Consider the following 19501-nt stretch of genomic DNA (forward strand, 5'->3'; position numbering starts at 1 on the left):
TCCATTATGAGTATTTGTATAATGATGTACTTTGTTGTACTATTTTTATTTTTACATTTCTTTGGTATTGAAGCCAATTTAGCCTGAATGAAAAATATCACCTTTAATAATGTGTTCATTGTTATTTCATTTTTGTCTTTTCCTGAATTATTCCTTCCTTAATTATGATTATGGACGACTATTCAACTGCTTGTTAACAAAATGATCTGCTTACTTAACCAAATGGCAGCAACTCACTGAATTTAGACAGGTCAGTGCCACTTGGAAAAGACAATTCCAGTGATTGTGAATGTGGCACCAAATGTACTGGGATTTTCCCACACAACCATCTCTTGGGTTTCCAAAGAATAATCTTAAAAAGCACTGCAAAAAGACCAGGCTGAGCATATTCTCTGGAGAAATTGCCTTGTTGATGTCTGAGGTCAGAGGAGACTGCTTCAATGTGATAGGAAGCCAGCAATAACTCAACCACTCATCACAATCGCAATCCAGTAGAGCACCTTTTAGATGTTATCAAACGGGAGAATAGCATCATGGATTTGCAGGTGACAAATCTGAAGTAGCAAAGTCAGACTGGATGTTTGCCTGTTCAGTGCATTTGAGCTTATGCATGCTGTCACAAACCTCCATAACACTGCTTCTTTACCTTTTTCTTTATTGAAATCATATTGCATATAATTAGCATTTTCCCTATCATTAAAATTAGCCGACGGTTGTGGAACTGTCCATGGTGCTGAACTGCAGCAGGTAAACACCCCTGACTGTTTTTAACCTAGCTTCGGTATCCATTCTAAAACGAGAGTGCCACTGTGTTAAAGTAGCAACAGCGTTTACATACATCACTTCTGTCATCTGCTTTAGCGGGTAAACTGCTGACAGGACAAAGTTAAATTAGTTTCCATGTCCCAAAAACCAATTTCAGCCTCCACCTTTGACCATGGCTGTGGGTAGCCCATCTGGCCTGTTTGCCATCTTGGTGAATAAAAGTATTAGAAAAAATAAACAACCAAAGTTTGCTGATGATGTTGCACCGATCAAGAGCTGGGTAAATTAATAGAAGTGAATGATTTGTAAAAATTAAGGTGTGGAGAAATGCCAGAAAATGTCTGAGAACTACTGTAGGTTTTCCTGCTTCTTCGGGTCCATTCAAAACAAGTTTAAATTTAGTCCTCTTTGGTTTAACTCTTCTGAGATGTTTTAATCTTTTTCGCAACAAATTTCACAGTGCCGTTAAATATTAAAAGTGTGATTAAGAATTTCGAGCCTCAGAAGACAAACATCACAGAACAAAGTTTTTTATTGCACTCGTAACTCAAAGACATACACTTCAGGACTCTCTCCAGACAGACATTTATAAACATCTTGCAGAATATATTCATTGTTGTTTCAGGAAAAATTAAAACAACCTTTGTGTTGAGAAGCTTTTAGCAGGGGGGAGGGGGGCCTACATTTGTATACAAAGCCAAGACAACAGTGGCTTAGTGCAAATATCTGGAGCGTGATTAGCCATGCTATGCTATTTTTACAGCTACAGATACAAAGGCGTGACGAAATTACACAAAACTTTACATGAAATAAGTGGACAAACCGAGAAGCAACCATATACACTTACATGTGAAATCATCTGCTCGTTGAGGTTACTTGTGGCAGTAATAATAAGTAAACTAACACACTTTGGGGTTCTTATATAATATTTTAGGTTTCAGAATACAAATTCCATATTTTATAAATTTCTTGTGAGACAGTGCATTATCATCGGGTTGGAAGTGCTACAGTACAAAACTCTGTAAAAGACTCATTTATCAAAGGTAAACAATTTCGCTTGTAGGCAGCCGGTGTCATAGTAACGACTATCTATTGTGGAAAGCCACTTTGAAATGAAACCATAAATCATCTCTCCGTACGTTTTTCATTAATAATGGCAGCAGGGGAGGAGGGCCGTTTGTTTGCGCGTAACGGGAGTGTCGTCTAAAGCTGTTCGAAACCGACGGAGCAGAGCAGGAAGACAGCGTACAGCAGCAGGAGGCAGACTCCCAGCCTGCGGTCCAGCCTCCAGTGGTTCATATGGACACAGAGGACCTGAGGAGTTACGGACAGAAAGAGGCACACGGGGAAAAATTAAATAAGTGCTTTTTGTTTTGTTGTGTAATCACGAAATATGTTAGTAAAAAAATGGTCTCAGACAGTGATGGGTGGTCTGTTTGTTTTTGTACACAATCTCACTATTTGATCTGTGCTTTATAACATCAGGAGATGAGCTACTCACAGTAAGCGTGACTGAGGCCAGAAGCAGAATCACTGAGTACACCAGGCCTTTGCTGTTTATCGTCACCTGACAGGACACACAATGTGAAGTGTGTAACGCGCTGTTTTAAAACACTTGCAACATGTTCACAGTCAAATTTTGGTTTTGGCCAATGATTTTTAATTTTGGGGCTTTTTTTTTTTCATTTTTAAATGAAAGAAACTCACACTGTTTAAAAGGGATTTTGTATGATTTTTCTTTCTCCCTGTCATTTATTTACCGTTCCAGTGGACAGCGTTTCAAATAAAGAGATCAGCACCTGTACAGGTAATCCCTGTGAGCCAAACGCTCAGGCTTCAGACCGCAATTAAATAAAACAAAAACACAATGTATGATGCCAAGAGAGATCCTTTACAATTGGTAGTTTCAGAGAACTCTGGCACAAGCACAAGCACAGGAACCCCGCCTACCTGCTGTTCAAACCTTTTGTTTGTGAGGAGCATCCAATCAGAACAAAGCTTAAAGAAAGGATGAAGAGAGCCCATGACCTCAGAAAAAAGTTTCTGGTCTCTTGCAACTCCTTGAATAAATATCTGGTTCTGGTGCATTGCCTTACACACACATTAGCTGTGTGTGTCTGCTACTGGTCCTCAACAAACAGTTTACAGAGGGCTGTAGCGACAACTGCTTTCACCGCTAAAGACAGTGTTTTGAGAGAAGTAACAGTGAATCAAAACAATAAGACTGCAGAGCTAAACAGTGATCTGGATGAGCATAATCTTCACATTTTAACACTGATGTAACCTTCAAATACTAGTTATAGCAGCTTTGAATTACTTCTTCATTACAAATCAGTTACAAATCAAAAGAAATGGTAGTTAACAATGAAAGAGTAATTCAGTAGTTCTATAAATATTGTCCAATTACAAATATAAGTTTTAAAGGTGCCTTGAATATCATGTAAAGTTCTTCAGGTGCCGAGCGACTTGTTTTGTCTCGTCAAACACATTTCATGGTAATATTGAAGCTATGCTAGCTTACATATCAAAAGTAAAACTGAAACTGAGGTACAGAGAACAGCTGATGTTACCACTGATCCATAGCTGACTATAAGAGTCCTCAGCGCCCAGGGAAAGCCCAGACCCAGCAGCACATCAAAGATATTACTGCCAATGGAGTTGGACACAGCCATGTCGCCCATCCCTGCAGCATAACAACATCATATGTTCACATCTTCATTTTCCTTTCATTCATTAAATATTAAACACACAAATACACACCTTGTCGGGCGACAATGAGACTGGCCATGCAGTCAGGGACACTCGTGCCAGCAGCCAGGAAAGTGATGCCCATGATCACATCTGGGATTCCAAATGTATAGCTGATTATTGTCACCTTAAGAGAGGAAAAATGGTCATGCGCCTGTGTGTGTACGTGTGTGTTTAAACCAAATGTGTGTGTGTGGGAATGTGCATCATACCATCCAGACCATGAGGTAGGAGAAGAAGGCTATCCAGAGTGTGGAGGACAGGAAGGTGAGCAGGTACCAGCGCTCCCACCGCGGCAGGTTACAGTCAGGGATGGTGCAGTAAAGCAGGACGCTCACAGGCCAAGAGAGCAGCCACTTCAGACGCACACACCACCCATCTGAGAACATGATGAAAACACTCAGAAATGCACAAACAAGGTGAAACACACACACGCCCACCAGTTTGCCCAGAGGCGTCCTTACAGTTTAATCTGAACCCTTAAATTATTCACTGGCACAGCCTGGATGTGTCCGCGACTTCTCGTGTCATCTCCTTTTAACTAACTCCATCAGCTATCAAATACTGTAAAGGATTATCTCTACAGTGCCTTGATGAATAATTATATTATTATTTATCAAAGCAGGAAGTTCTGGCTGATTCCAACGACAGAAAAAGCCTTTTAGAAGATCGACACAGTCTCTCATCTCTGCATTTTCTGTGGAGAGGAAGATTTAATTGGCTGTGGATGGCAAAAGATGGCATCCTGTGGCCAGGTACATGATCGAGCTTCAGGATTAATCTTTTTCTGTGTTTCCTGAGTTTTAAATATGTAATGAATATTAACATCATAGTGGGTAAAACTCTAGTTATTGCGAAAAGCAAAAATTGTGTGTTTTTTAGTATTTCTTTGACGCAGTATGGCCTACATGTGCATTTCAGATACTTTGAGAGTAAGTTTTGTCTCTTGCTTTTCCAAAAGACATGTTTGATAAGACTGACTAGCTCAAGTGTCGTAGTTCAGTCTTACCATACAGACATGTTTTTTAGCAAAAAGTTGACTTCTGTGTCAGGACCACTTTGCCCTAAATTTTTAGATATATTGAACTTTTAAGAGGAATCTTGTTTTGCGGCTGGATGTGAATTGCCATGAAGATGGTGTGTGGTGGTGGTGCATATATTTGACTGTGTATTGAACATATGCAATACCTGAGATTCAATCTAACGTTAGGCGGATAAACTCACATCTAAAATGATTTCCTTTATAGCATAATGATGTGAAACACATCCAAGTATTAAAACAAAATCCCAGTCGGCCTTTCTGTGAGGCCGGCTCTTACCTGGCAGGACAAACGGTTTGAAAGGAACATTCTCTTCATCTTGGTCCTCTTGCTCCTCCTCCTCTTCCTCTTGCTCCTTGGGCTGTCCTCCCCCACATGTCTCCCCTACTGTCTCTTTACCCCTTTCCAACTCTCCCTCTGGTGGCTGTCTCTCTCCCTCAGGTGCCGTCCCATTCTCTCTCCCCCAAGGCCCACTGGCTCCCGAACCTTCCTCCCCTGAAGCTGCCCCTTCCTCTGGGCCAACCCGAGCCCGAATCAGCCTTTGCCTCTATGGGTGATTGGTGAGGGAAGTCAGGAGAAATTTAAGAAAAGAAAGAACTTTATTCAGGAGAAAACAGAAACACATGAGAAACACTGCAGCAGGGTTATGGAAATGAAGGTAGTTAAGATTATTTGAACTGGCAGGAAGAGTGATTATGCAGCTAGACAAGTCTTCACATTCACCAGAGGGGATTTAGAAAGCTTTATTTTGGTGGGGGTGGGGGTGGCATGGAGAGAGCAGGCATAGCATTGGCAGGTGTGCTTTAATTTGATGCTGGAAATGGCAAGCACAGAGAGAAAGCTGAGAGAGTGAGGAAGCAGATTTGGAGATTGGGGTCTTGTCTGCTTTTGTGTCTGGGCTAATATTATGCATTAGGCTGCACTCTGTGTTGGTGTGATTTCTTTGTGGGCTTATTAGATGGCATCTGTGTAACAATGGCAAACAGGATGTTGTTTGATATGCCAGTACACATCTCCCCGTTTGCCAGCTTGTCTGCTATAGATGCACCAATTTAGTGTCTTCTTATTCCAGTACCACAGCTTTGGGTTCCTGCTGATGCTGTGTACTTCTCCCTAACTAGTTCTAGGTTTCAAGAAAAAGAAAAGAAAACCACTGAATTGAAGTGTTTATATTTAAATCTAAATTAAAATGGTAAATGGTCTGTATTTGTATAGATGGTATAACACTAGTCACTAAGGACCCCAAAGCGCTTTACACATCCAGTCATCCGCCCATTCACACACACTGGTGATGGCAAGCTACATTGTAGCCACAGCCACCCTGGGGTGCACTGACAGAGGCGAGGCTGCCGGACACTGGCGCCACCGGGCCCTAACGGGTGAAGTGTCTTGCCCAAAGACACGACGACCGAGACTGTCCAAGCCGGGGCTCGAACCGGGAACCTTCCGATTACAAGGCGAACTCCCAACTCTTGAGCCACGATCGCCCACCAAAATACCACCAAGCCGGCCGAAAAAGCCAGGGCAGCTTGATGTTATGCAATGAGTGTGAGCATGTGCAGTGTACCTCGCTGATGACCATGCGTCCTGCCATGCGCAGGCAGGTGAAGGGGGGGTAATGCGGGGTGATGAGAAGACGGAGGCTTGCCTCTGACAGAGTGAGTTGATGGGGGTGCGAGTTCAGTAGCTCATCCACCATCACGACCCCTGAATCCTGACCGGCCACCACACATGAGTCTTGGAGACAGAAGGAAGAAAAGCAGAAAAATGTTTAGTGGGAGATAAAAGAAGAGGGGAGGACAAAAAGGACACAGTGTTACGTAGACAATAACTTTTGTTCGTCAAAATGGTCTAGTTCTATTTCAGCCTGTTGGAAATCCCCAGGGGAACACAAGAACCTTATACTGACAGCTTAAACTGTGTCACTAGGTCTGCTGGATGCTGCTCAGAGGCTTGGCAAACTTTTTCCTGTTTTGGATGTACAAGCACATGTACAAACACGACCCTTTTCACCTGGTTTCAGCGGCACCATGTCATTGTCGCCATCTCCGGCGTTTCCGACAGCAGTCGTCCGCCGCAGACCGCTCAGACACGGCTGACCTGCCCTGCTGCAGTGTCTCTCCACCAAGCAGCACAGAGATCTGTTAAACCTTCACAAAGCACAACACATGAAGATGCTGCCTGTGGTACGTATAAAACATGTTGTGGCTTTAGGTTGGAAATATGAGCAGAAGCAAAGACTCACTTCATGATGATTATATAGAGTCCATACATAGAGATCAGGATGATGGTCTCCCACCTGAAACATGCACACAAATACCACCACAGATTCACAAATACCCACACAATCATCCAACGCACACCGGCTGCAAAAAACGTTTACCACAGTCTTACCACAGGACTTTTTCATCATAGATCACCTGCAAAAAAAAAAAAAGAAGGAAACTTTAATGCCAACTTCAATTAGTTTTTTAGAAATATATTTAAACCATAACTCACTGTGAGAAGTTGCAGTATAGGCATGCAAAAGATTGTTTTATAAAGAATGAGAAATAATAAAAACTGGCCAAAAAACCCCAATATTAATGTCCTGTAATAATACAGGAGGTGTGTAGTTTTTCCTATACTGTTAGCCCTATACTTTATATAGTAGTTAAATCAGACAACTAAAAAAAAATGATTTGGCACCCTTCACTGTGGACACATGAAAATCTGATCTACAGATTTTGAAAGGTGGAGCTGGAGTAGAGGCGGGTTGCAAAAGGGCTTGCAGATGTGCAGCAAATGTAGGGCTGCTAAAGTACCGATAAAAACACACATTATGGAGAATTACCAGTGTACCAGAGTATGAGCCGTGACTTTGTATCCTACTTGATTTATCAATTAAAATATATACTTTAGTTGCACCAGTTTAACATTAAAGTCATCTTTCATTTGCTTTTATTCTTGCACTAAAAGGTGCTTCCTTTCAATTGTAGGAATAATGTTACATATAATGGTGAGTATTTCAAAATCCAAATCCAGTTTATTTATATAGCACGTTTAAAAACAAAACGTTTGCCCAAAGTGCTGTACAGAAACACAGGGTAAAACACAAAGTACAACCACTGACACTCACATAAAACATAATAAAACACATAAAAACCATATCAACGCAAGCCAGTCTGAACGCTATCGAAAAAAGGTGTGTTTTCAAAAGCATTTTAAAAACAGGAAACGAAGATGCCTGTCTAATATTTAAAGGCAGCGTATTCCAAAGTTTTGGGGCCATAACTGAAAAGGCTCGTTCTCCTCTACGTTTAAGCCTTGATTTTGGGACAACCAACAGCAGCTGGTCAGCTGATCTGAAGGTCCGTGAAGGAATATAAGGCTGAAGTAACTCGGAAAGGTATGGGGGAGCAAGACCATTAAGGCATTTAAAAACCAGTGTTAGGACTTTGAAATTAATTCTGTGATGAACAGGAAGCCAATGAAGAGAAGACAGGATAGGTGTTACATGTTCATAGCTGTGGGTACCAGTTAAGAGGCGGGCAGCAGCATTTTGAATGAGCTGAAGACGAGCAAGATATCGTTGAGAACAGTGCATTACAGTAGTCAAGCCGTGTTGAAATAAAGGCATGTATTACCTTCTCCATGTCACGTCTTGACAAAACTGGCCTCAGCTTAGCTATTTGCCTCAGCTGGAAAAAGCTTTTTCGCAACACCAAACTAATATGTTTGTCCAATTTAAAATCTGAGTCCATAATGACTCCCAGGTTTGTCACATGCTGCTTGATATAAGACCCTAGAAAACCAAAATTTACGAGCGGGCTGCATGAAATATTATTAGGTCTAAATACAATCACCTCCGTTTTACTCTCATTGAAACTCAAAAGGTTCAAAGCCATCCAAGCTTTGATGTCTTCAAGTCAGTTCAAAAGGATTTCAGGACTTTTCATCAGTACTGAGTTTTGTACTGTAGAGATTTCTCACCAGAATAAGCACCACTATGGAGAGGATGTAGAAAACAGCATCACGGAACAGAGGCCACCAGCTCAGAGCAATGGGCTGCAAAGAGAAAGGAAACATGAAACACTGTGAAGACTCCGTCAGGCAGCAAGGGGTGCTCTGTAGTGTGCGTACCTGTCCTGCAAAGATGCCACAGATGCCGATGATAACCAGGATGTTAAACACAGCTGATCCCACAATAGTTCCCACGCCCACGTCACCCTTTGTGATAAACACGGCTAAGTCCAGAAGAAGAAAGATCAAACTGAAATCATGCACACGTGTTTTATCTGCAACAGTGTACAAATTAAGAGTTTCTCAACAGAAGATAAACACAGTAATTCATCTGTCAGTTGACACCCAGAGGGGCTGGCCTGATGTCTTTCATGTTTTGTAATATTTACCGACTTATTGCCTAAAGTCAACTAAAGTCAAAGCAAGACTTTTTTCTTTCAAGATTAAAATATATTGTATCAGAGGCCATTTTTGAGGACATTTCCAAAGGCAACATTGATTTAGAAGTAAGGCTTTCATTTTTATAAACTGTAGGTCAACATTTGTTTCAGAAAAAGCAGAAAAAAGTAGTTAGTAGTTAGTCTCAATAAAGGATCAGAGTCACAATACAATAATATCACAATATACTGCTAACAATAACAATGGCTCGTGCTACAGTGACGCTGCAATACCTGATACAAGACAGTTATATCTGATATGTTTTATCTGTGCAAAAGAAGAAGAAAATAATTATAATTAATTTAATTATTGTACTGTAGTGTCACAGTGTATGGGCAACATTATTATATAAGCAGTTACACTTACTGACCTGCTGTATATGCTTGTTTGTGTTTAACGTAATTTTTTAACTGTAACAAAAGAATTTCCCACATCTGGGATAAATAACGTACATCTTATCTTATAATATATTCACCTTGGAAACGTTTATTCCTTTGAACTGGTTGAATTTTTGACATGTCTGAGCTTAATGCACCGACATGGACTCAGATTAACGTACTTATCAATAAGCTTAGAGTGAAAGTCCCAGAAAAAGGCAACAAAGAAACAGAGCTGGGGATGACAAGCACAGCTTAAAAACACAGAGACTAACTCAGTGAACACACAGAGTATCTGACAGAGGCTACAATGGAGACAGAACTGTTTACTCAAAAAGGGAGTGAATGAAATGAGACACAGGAGCACACAATCAAGACAATGATGCAGGGGAGTGAGTGAAACTCAAAACAAGACACAAGAGACAACTAACTAACAAAGTAAAAATAACAACAGCACCCAACTAAACACAGAGATATGAAAGCTCACACTAAAGAATAAAAACACAACACAGGGGGAGGCTGGAATAATGAGCTGAAAACAAAATACACGGACAAACACAACCCTCCACAAGGAAAACAGTTAAGTAAACATAGAACTATAGACTCTGGAATAGCAGGAAAAATCAGAACATAAACTCCAAAATATAAAATAAAGGTTTTATTAAATTTTATTTAATTTTTTTTATCTTATTTAAAAAAAGTGAAAGTTTATTTACTGAAACACTGTTAATGATAAAAAAAACCCTGCCCCACAGTGACATGATAAACCATCAAGCAAAAATAAATCTTGACATCTATGATTAATGATAAATGCCTAAAATTAATCACTGCTGGCTCCCTATGTGCACTTTTCTCTGTCCTGATTAGACATTGTCTCTCCGATTGCCTCTAATTGGAGCATTGATGGCAGAAATATTGATCTAACCAACTGGAGGGAATGACTGACTGGGATACTGACCAATCAAAGAAGTGAAGAGCTCAGGGGCAGAGCTCCCAGCTGCCATGAAGGTTGCCCCGGCAACATCCTGACTGAGCTGAAGGTTCTAGTGGATGGAGAGGGGAGATTAAACAGGCTTAAGGATGAGGATGGTCATATTTGGTATTCTTCTGTCACAGGATTGATCCTAATAAATACGGTGTGTTTATCCAGAGCCTGCCATAGCCAAAGACCTCTACTGCTGTCCAAAAACTACTAGAAAAACATCAACTAAGGTTACATTTGTCCAATGAACATGAACACTAGTTTATAATTTAATACCACAAGGCTTAAACAGAGAGTTCTGATAGACTAACACACTATTGTTTCATGTCTTTAGAGATTAATTACAGCCAGTAAAGAAAATACACTCGCTTCTTACCCTTTAAAGGTTTTTTTTTTTTAACTTAATACCTAGAGTAGAATGGGAAACTATCAAGTATTACTTTACTTTCAGCCATTATAGATTTGTGCATCGTACCTCTGACACTTTTTCCAGTGATGGCACAAAGTAAACATCACAGACAATGGCCAGTGCGTGAAACATGTAGATAGCCTGAGAAATACAGCAAACGCATTACTGAAGATTTGGTTTAAGATGAAAATAAGAGAAAATACAGCGTTTTATTATGTCAAACGCAGGCTTTCAGACAGATGTGATACTCACACAGAGAGCATGAAGGAGGACTGCACCCTGTCTCCTTTGATCCACAGTAAAGACGTCTTCAGGAAACTCACTGATAGCTTGGGAAAAGATGGATAGAGTGTAATCTAATGACATGTGGAATTAGGAAACAGTGTTGGACAACAAAAACCAGTTACCAAGTATTCTAATACATTACATTTTAAACACGACTCCCTAAAACCTGCACTTTTATCTTCTGATATCTGAAGATTATTTTCTGTCACGTCTCAAAATGAACTCACAGTGACTTTAACACACTTTCTTTAAAGGAGGATTTGTTCCCTTGGAGTTCAGAGAAGAGCCGCAGGTAGGTGGTTAAATAAAGGCTGTGATTAGAATTATAACTCAGCTCCACCCTGAACCTGCGGGCATTTATCCTTGCATGCGTCAGATCTAGAATTGGCGTATCTCAGTTTGTTGAATGTATCCTGTATCTTGTCTAGACACAGCTTGAGTTTAAAGTCACACAACCAGGAGTCCAATTGCATTACAGCTGTATTTTCCATGCTCCTCTTATGACTTCACACTATCCCTCACGCCATCCAAAAACAAGTGTTTTATTGACTTTCTTTGTCAGTTCTTCTAAAAGCAATTCCAATTATATTGAAGTTCAGAGGCATCTAATTTGGCTGAGCGTCACCATGCGTCACAGCCTTTCTCCTCCCAGCAGAAAGCGATTGCTTTGCTTGGCTGCACTGCCTTGCACATAAGCTCATAAATACCACAGCTCACTGCAACATTTAAAAAGCTTTTTTTCATGATACAGACGCAACAATAATCTGAAAAGCAGCCTCCCAAGTGACTTCCCCTCAAGGTTTTCTGATTTAACTGTACGTCAGATTTTTTAAACCGCTTTTAAAAGTGAAAGAGATATCAATGTGCAGTTAGAGGCAAACACAAATAACACCTAAGAGGCAGAAATGGTGTGATGTTGGTTTAATTCAGATTATGATCAAACTGTATATTTTTAGCATCAGAAACCACATGATGCTCTTAAAAATAGAAATATGATAGTTTGAACAAAGCTTTTAAGTTGATCTGCACTATATTTCCGTGAGGCAGGAACTTCATTCTGACTGAATACAGCTCAGTGTGTTCTGTAAAAATCTCAAGCAGCCACACAGATCCAAGCATGCATAAGCAATGGTAGAGCGGCTGATGAGAGGTTACTAATCAGCGGGTCAATACCACAAGCGGGCACTTTGAACAGCTCCAGATGCACACTACATCAAACCACAAACTCAGTTTCCTAGCAACCATCAAAGACCTAACTGTTTTTAAAACATATATATGTACTAAATTTAAAGAAATGAAAGGTGGACCAGAGGAGTAAAGGAATGCACAAGAGGAAATAGTTCTTGATTTAAGGAGATAAACAAAGATTGCACACTTTGACTGCCATAAACACACAAGGGCTCAGAAGGTCACGGTGACTGTACACAGGTTATCCAAACCTGAGCTCATTCTAGCTCAACACACTGATGCAATTAGACTTTTAAAGTTTTGTAAAGATAATGTTCCTGTTGGCGCATCATGCACGCCTATAAACAGAGTGTATGTGAAAGACACAAACACGTGGTAAAGCACCTCACCAGATCTAGAAGCACCCCCAGTCTGGTTGTCTTCTTTTTGCTGGATGAGCTCCCTCTTGAATAAGGAGCTGCTGTGATCCACAGTTGGTCTATGGTAGTCTAAAAAGAGTAATTCACATATGAATACAGTTAAGCTATTTGAGGATATAAATTCAACATAACCTTTTATGTAACTTTAATGTGTTTCTTTACTAGTATCCCGCTAAAATAATCTGTACAACGTGACATTTGCCTTAATACTGCAATTTGATTTGTTATAGCAAATAATGAAAGTATAGGAGTGGTTAAGACAACTTTAAATCAGAGTCTTTATACGCACCTGTAACATCACAGAAGTGAAAGATCCAGGCGGCTGCGAACAGACCGACTCCACAGACGCAGAAACGCCGGAGGAGGCGCGTCTGCCTCGGTCTTCTCGGAGCCTTCATCCCGCCTGCTGCCGCCGCTCGTCGGCTCTCCGCTCAGAACATGCCGCTGCCGCTCTTCCTCGGACTCCTGCTCTCAGACCGAATACAACTGGCCTGTTGATCTCTTATTCTGATTTATTGTCTATCTTTCTTTGCTCCATCCAATAAGCAAGCGGATGTTAAACAGGTTCGGCCTGTCCACAGCATCTCCGGGAGTCAGTCAGCACTAACCGTGCAGCATCCACACGCTTCACATACATCCAGCGGATACTTGCACACAATGAATCATCAGCCAGCGCCTATTTGATAATATCCCGTCTTTCCTCCTGACCTAAATCTGATCTGCTGTTTATGATTTTCCCGTCGGGGAGGAGGGTTTTTTTCCTGGACCAACAGACTAGAGCGCCTTCAGCTGGGTGGGGCGACGCGAGTGAAATACTGATAACACGAAGCAATGATTCAAGTGTCACGTGAAGCGCGCGGCACCGGGATTCTGTGGGGTGGATGAGAATATTTTCCAAAAGTATATATATTTTTTCATCGATTAAAAAAGAAAATTCAAAAGGTTAAAGGGAGTAAAGCCTCTGTGTGAAGTAAGGTCCAAAAATAAGATAAGATCAGAAAGATGTTGAATAAAGACATATGCGCAATGCAACTTAACATAGATGATAAGACAATGAAATGAGATAAAAAAAAAAAAAGTGAAAGTAAAAAAGATGCAAACTGCAAATAGAGCTATAACATCCATAGTTTATTCGTTTTTGGGAATCAGAATTCTGAGATTAAAGAATTCTGACTTTAATCTCAGAATTCTCAGAAAAACGTCAGAATGGAGAATTCTGAAATTAATGTAAGAATTCTTTTTTATCTGAATTCTGAGACTAAAGAATTCTGACTAATCTCAAAATTCTGAGATTAAAGTCAGAATTCAGATTTTTTCCCCGTCTGAATTCTGACTTTAATTTGAGAAAAAAAGTAAGAATTCTGCCCTTTTTCTCAGAATTCTGGAAAAAAAAAAGACGTGCCCACTTTCCCCCCCCAGTGGCCCTAATCCTCTTCTGTAGCTAAGACACTTGCTTTTGCAAATTTGATTTTTTGATCAGCACAGCCTCTACATGCTGTTGGTTTAGAATCTAGACGTTTCTGTATGTCATAACAGTGCAATAGACAATCAGTAAGCTCATGCAAGACCCTGAGGCTGAAGCAGCTTAATGCATCATGAGAAGTTTTATTTGTTTGTTTTCTGAACTCATGTTTACAAAAGAAATACTAAAATACAAGAGTAGACCAGAGGGAGAGTTAAGCTCAAATGGGAGGCAAGGCCCCATATTGTACACTCCAATAGGGCTGTAACATCAGGTGGGCGCTAGTCCACAAAGTGGTGATGGAAGAGAAGTCAGATGTTCCTGCAAAGCATCCTGAAGCCACAAAGGCTATAATCATGAGAATGAAGATGCACAGCATAAAGAAACCCACTCTCCAGATGGCTTTCTCCAAGGTACCTGGGCATCTTTACACGATTGAGAAGCAAGAGGAAGAATAATGAGCGAGAAAATGAAATACGATGCCTCCATCACGTACAAAATCTTATCTGAGTACCTTTTAGACTGAAGCTTAACTGTGGAAAGATGAGGTTTCAGCAGCTCCTCAGTCTTAGCTTCCTCCTGCAGACAGTGTAGCAGGCATCATTAATGTATCATTTCTAACTCAGTTTCTCTAGTTTGTATTTATTTTATTGAACTTCATACAAACATCTACATTTCCAAGATTTGTGGAGTCTGTCATGCCGGTATTCATTTCAGCTGTTGTGGCCAGCAGTTTAATTTCCTCTGCAAAGGACAGAGGGCGGTTGAGCACTCGTTCCTTCTCTCTCATCAGGTCACTAAAAACAGAGTGACGTAGTACATTATGAGCTCTCCCACTATACTGTGTAATCTTTTAAAGCAAGAGGATCTGTGAGTGAGGATTACAATGTGGCCTCATCTTGTCTGTCCTCCAACTGCTTACTCAGCTCCTGCGTTGTCTGCCTGAGGTCCTGTAGCACAGACACAGGGCCAGACAGTAAAACACCTTAAAAGTTTATAAGTCAGAATTGGGCAAATGTTACAAGGGCATACATGCCAACCTTCCCGATTTTTCCTGTAGAATCCCGAATGTCAGTGCCCCTCCAAAAAATCTCCCGGAGCCACCATTCTCCCGAATTTCTCCCGATTTTCCACCCGGACAACAAAATTGAAAAACCATATATCGCAGAATTCATAGCGCGGCCCAGCCAATTCCAGTTTCCAACTGTGGCGGCAGCTACTTAGTTTTAATATTACTCCTATTACTCTTTCTGGGTCGCAAAATAAACTTTTAACATATTTTCAGGCGAGAATGTAGCTGTGTAAACTTCAAATATCTGAGCCGAGGAGACACATCGGCACCCGGCACATCGTTTTCAACCCCCGCGGTCTTTCACTACTCAGATTAAACATGATATATAAGTCACTTTGATAACTTAAAACTGCTATTGTTGGACTTTTTTCAGTGTTTTATTTGTTTGTGAGTAAATCAGTTTGGTGAGATTAAAGTTATTAGATTAGATTCAATTTAACTTTGTTAATCCCTCGGGAGGGTTCCTCCGGGGTTTTCACACAGCTGAATAAACGTCAAACAGAAAACTGATTAAAAAGAAGTATGAGATGGTCAAGAATTTATGGCAGCGTCAAGTTTATATTTTAGATAGCAAGGAGCAGGCGGCAGAATTTCACTCCACTGAGAGAGTTCGTGACGTAATTCTGAAGGCTAGACTGTCCAATTTCACAGTCGCTCACTTCCGGCCTACCCGGCTTTCGGAGGACCCGGCCCACTTAGATTGTGAAGGCCAGGTCCTGAGGAGGATGCAGCCTCTCAATTTGGATACCCCCGCTGTTTCTGGCCAGCCAATAGAGCTGTTGGATACCCCCAACAGCCCTTTTGAATGTCTCCCTAATTCTGAGGTTTCAAGGTTGGCAAGTGGGGACTCCTTGTGAGCATCGCCTATGGACTGATTCCAAATGCAGTATCACATTTCAGGAATCTCTGACTCTCACACTGAAGATGAAGCAGACAATCCCTCCACCAAACAGACTTTAAGATGAGTTTTTTAAAAATCAAACAGTAATTGTGACCCACAACTACTAACTGTGCGCTCGGCTTGCAGGCACACAGCATGTTTAAGATCTCCCCGCTGACTTTCAGTGATGTTTAAGTCATAAAACTGTGAGAGCTCCTCCAAAAGCATCAGCTTACAACTCCAATCAATCACATAATACATCAAATAATAATCTCTGTAATATTCTGGATATTTATTATTGAGCTATTTGTATGTATTAGAGCTATTTCTTATATTAAGCAATTTAGTTCAGTCTGTTACTGTTCTTACTGTATTGAAAGCAACTGTAACCACATAACTTCATTTAATAAGGTATTCTGTGATGAAAGCTGATGTCTGCTTTGCATCAATACTCAACAGTTCACAGTCTTCTTATAGACCTGCTTTTTCTTTCTTCCAAACATATACTAGATGATTCTGGCTAGACTTTCTATCTCTCTGCATCTCTGACTTCTCCAGATGTTTTAGTGAAGTGACTGCATGTAAGGATTCCTTTGGAGGACTCTTCCATGCAGGCTGTGTTTGCACATCTGAACTGCACAGTGAAATAGTGCACCAACTCTCCTCTGTCAGTTAAAATTTCCAGCAGCTCTTTTGAATTCATGACGTTGATTTGTTTTCCTTTCTTGCACAGCAGGGGTGCAGTTTTAGCTAAAAGTTTTCTAAGCCTTGCAGATATTGTCTTGACTTTCAGAGTTCCTTTTAACTGTCGTTTCTCAGTGACTTGTCAGACAATTGAAAGTTGGAGGTACTTTGATCTTTTTAAAAGCCTTCCCTTTGATGCCCTGACAGCCTTTTCAACTATGGCACTTTTTGACCTGTCAACAAGTCAATTAAGGCCCAAAGAGTACCCGGACTTTTACATACAACTGTGCATTTGCAGATCCCAACAGCTCCAATGCAAGCTCGCACATCATCACACAAAGGAAATGTCTCTCTTGTCAACAGTCTGCCAATCACTGACACAGTTTGAAATCCATGTGATAAAGAGTTGCATCACACGAATAAATTGCATAAATTATACTTTTTTTGGTTTAATGTTTGATTAGATATAAATGGATAAAACATTCTTACCTTTATATTGTTGAAGCACTCTTCCACAGTTTCACTTAATTGATTCAACTGCAAGTATATCTATAAAGAAATGGTAAAACAATAAACAACAGAGAACTGTGACAATCTTTACTGTTAATGTTTGTGAGAAAATCTAAAACTGTTGGTCAGTCACTGCTTTGTATTGACATCGATGCTGATCTTTTACTTGCATGATGAATAGCCTCATCCTTGTGCTCCAGGTTTGACTGGTCCTCTTCCCTTTTAAACTAAAAAAACATACAAAGTACAGAAGAAAAGAAGATTATCAAAATACTATATACTCATGTCATTCAGGTTTGTCAAGTGAAACCAATGTGGACGTTCTTTACATCTGCATTATTTTTTAAAGTCTTCCGGTTATATAGAAGACTGTGGAAAAACAGCACTCAGCTTCCTTGATCTATGATATGACACCCTTCTGAGATCTTTATGAGCTCATTAATATCAGATCATTCTGAAAAAAACATTCATTTTGTAGATTATGGACATTATTAGAGCCAAAAAAGAGGATTATGCACAGTATTCTTGTTTTTAAATAACTTGTCAATCACATAAGAATGGGCTGTCCTTGTTTTTGCAGTCAGATACACTCCTTGTTTGCCACATTCAGTTTCAAAACTATAATAAGGCAACGAAAAACACTCAGTTGGAGGCTTCATAACTTTACTAATGTGTGACATCGAGGTGGCTATAACCATGGTGGAATTGATAACGTTACCTTCAAGTCCTGAATTTCAGACTTGAGGTTGCTCAGTGAGAGCTTGTCCTGCTCTATTTCTTGCTGGAGGCTTTTGAGCTAAAAAAAATAAATTATATTTATATTTAGACACAGCTTTCCAAGTTTCTGCAAAACTTAAGATGTCAAAACTGAAACCCAAAAGCAAAATTCATCCAAGATAAATAAGCATGTATCACTGCACACTGAAGCTATAAAATATGAGTGTTTAAAGTTGTTACTGAATGTGAAAAGTAATGCATATCTACCTCTGCAGTTAGCTTTTCATATTTTTTCTTCATCACAGTGGATTCCTTCTCCTACACAAAAACATGAAGGTTCATCTGAAGTGAACTCGCTGGGAGAAACCAGCAATCAGTGCAACATTACATCTACATTTTATGAAGCTTAAATATCACTGGGGGAAATAATGATTTGATCCAAGGCTGGATTTGTAAGTTTGCTCACTGGCAAAGAAATCACAAGTCTCCAATTTTTATGGTTGTTTCTTTTTAATGGAGAGAGACAGACAATCAACTATTCAGAAAAAAACACATTACATAAAAGTAGTAAATTGATTTCTGTGCCATTGAATGAAATAATAAAACATGACTTGGCACTTGGTGGAGAAACTGTTGAAGATGTTTCTTGTAGTTACCACCAGGTTTGCACACATGTCAGGAGGGATTCTGGCCCACTGCTCTTTACATGAACTTTCTAAATCCTTTAGGTTTCTTGGCTGCTGCTTGGGAAATCAAAGCTTCAGCTTCCTTCACAGATTTTCTATGGGACTGATAGGCTACTCCTTAACATGCTTCATATTGTTGTTTTGGGTCGTTGGTTGAAAACCCATCCATGGAAGGGGGTTCTCTTCCATGACTTTAGGGACTTCTCGTATTGTTAGCAGAAAAAGCATAACGATTCCACCTCTGTACCTGACTGTGGAGATAGTGCTCATTGGGTCATCATCTCTCTTCTTCCAAATGCGGCATGTCAAGTTCATGCCAAAGAACTCGATTTTGCTTTCACCTGATCACATCACTTTCTCCCAAACCTTCTCTGAATCATTTAGCTGTTCCATGGCAAACTTAAGATGTGCTTGCTTGAGCAGGGGAACCTTGTGGGTGTCGGAACCAAAGAAATTGCTTCTGAGGATAGGACTGCTTTACTCATATAATAAGTCTGTTATTGATTGACTGTAATCTATGTACCAAATTGGCTCACATCTCTCCATTAAAATGAAACTACCATAAAAACTAGACACTGTTTATTTCACTGTAAGTGAGCAAACTTACAAATTCAGCTGGGGATTAGATAATTCCTCTGCTATATTTCAAACACTTCTTACGAACCAATTCACGGATCTTTTCTTCATTCCGTCTATGTGCCTCGAAGTCATCTTCCAGAGCTATGCAAGGCTCCGCTTCAGTCTGTTGCAAGTCTTGGAAAACTTTCTCCATGCTGGAGACACACAGCGACAGTTTTAAGCTTCTGACCACATTGCTAAAAAAAAAAAAAAAAAAAA

At 40.2% G+C, this 19501-nt stretch overlaps 2 protein-coding genes across 2 annotated transcripts in view; both read right to left on the bottom strand.

The window, feature by feature from the left end:
* Positions 1-1279: 1279 nt before the first annotated feature.
* Positions 1280-13465, bottom strand: LOC102205855 (sodium/potassium/calcium exchanger 3-like). The gene is made up of 17 exons (XM_005723093.1): positions 12943-13465; positions 12624-12722; positions 11014-11090; positions 10828-10902; positions 10329-10413; positions 8676-8779; positions 8526-8600; positions 6948-6973; positions 6799-6852; positions 6567-6703; positions 6202-6290; positions 4833-5100; positions 3726-3892; positions 3526-3640; positions 3336-3448; positions 2267-2332; positions 1280-2079 (listed from the first exon to the last, which is right to left on the bottom strand). The coding sequence occupies exons 1-17, from the start codon at positions 13049-13051 to the stop codon at positions 1969-1971; spliced, it is 1770 nt and encodes a 589-aa protein (XP_005723150.1). The 5' UTR covers positions 13052-13465; the 3' UTR covers positions 1280-1968.
* Positions 13466-14240: 775 nt separating this feature from the next.
* LOC102214182 (outer dense fiber protein 2-like) overlaps positions 14241-19501 on the bottom strand; it is an 8439-nt gene continuing 3178 nt past the window's right edge. The window contains exons 4-12 of the mRNA XM_005723215.2: positions 19329-19437; positions 18246-18296; positions 17980-18057; positions 17432-17488; positions 17241-17300; positions 15001-15065; positions 14783-14912; positions 14630-14694; positions 14241-14540 (exon numbers count right to left, since the gene is read on the bottom strand). Coding sequence (XP_005723272.1) covers positions 14336-14540; positions 14630-14694; positions 14783-14912; positions 15001-15065; positions 17241-17300; positions 17432-17488; positions 17980-18057; positions 18246-18296; positions 19329-19437 — 820 coding nt within the window. The 3' untranslated portion in view covers positions 14241-14335. The remainder of the gene's footprint in view (positions 14541-14629; positions 14695-14782; positions 14913-15000; positions 15066-17240; positions 17301-17431; positions 17489-17979; positions 18058-18245; positions 18297-19328; positions 19438-19501) is intronic.

Source organism: Pundamilia nyererei, unplaced genomic scaffold, assembly GCF_000239375.1.
Source record: "Pundamilia nyererei isolate P.nyererei 1_Seehausen unplaced genomic scaffold, PunNye1.0 scaffold00008, whole genome shotgun sequence".
In the NCBI taxonomy this organism is placed as follows: domain Eukaryota; kingdom Metazoa; phylum Chordata; class Actinopteri; order Cichliformes; family Cichlidae; genus Pundamilia; species Pundamilia nyererei.

Coding starts and splice junctions, on each gene's coding strand:
- LOC102205855 (XM_005723093.1), bottom strand. CDS start 13,051: ATGAAGGCTCCGAGAAGACCGAGGCAGACGCGCCTCCTCCGGCGTTTC. Junction 6,853..6,947: donor TATGATGAAAAAGTCCTGTG/GTAAGACTGTGG, acceptor TGCATGTTTCAG/GTGGGAGACCATCATCCTGA. Junction 6,704..6,798: donor CTCTATATAATCATCATGAA/GTGAGTCTTTGC, acceptor TGCTTTGTGAAG/GTTTAACAGATCTCTGTGCT.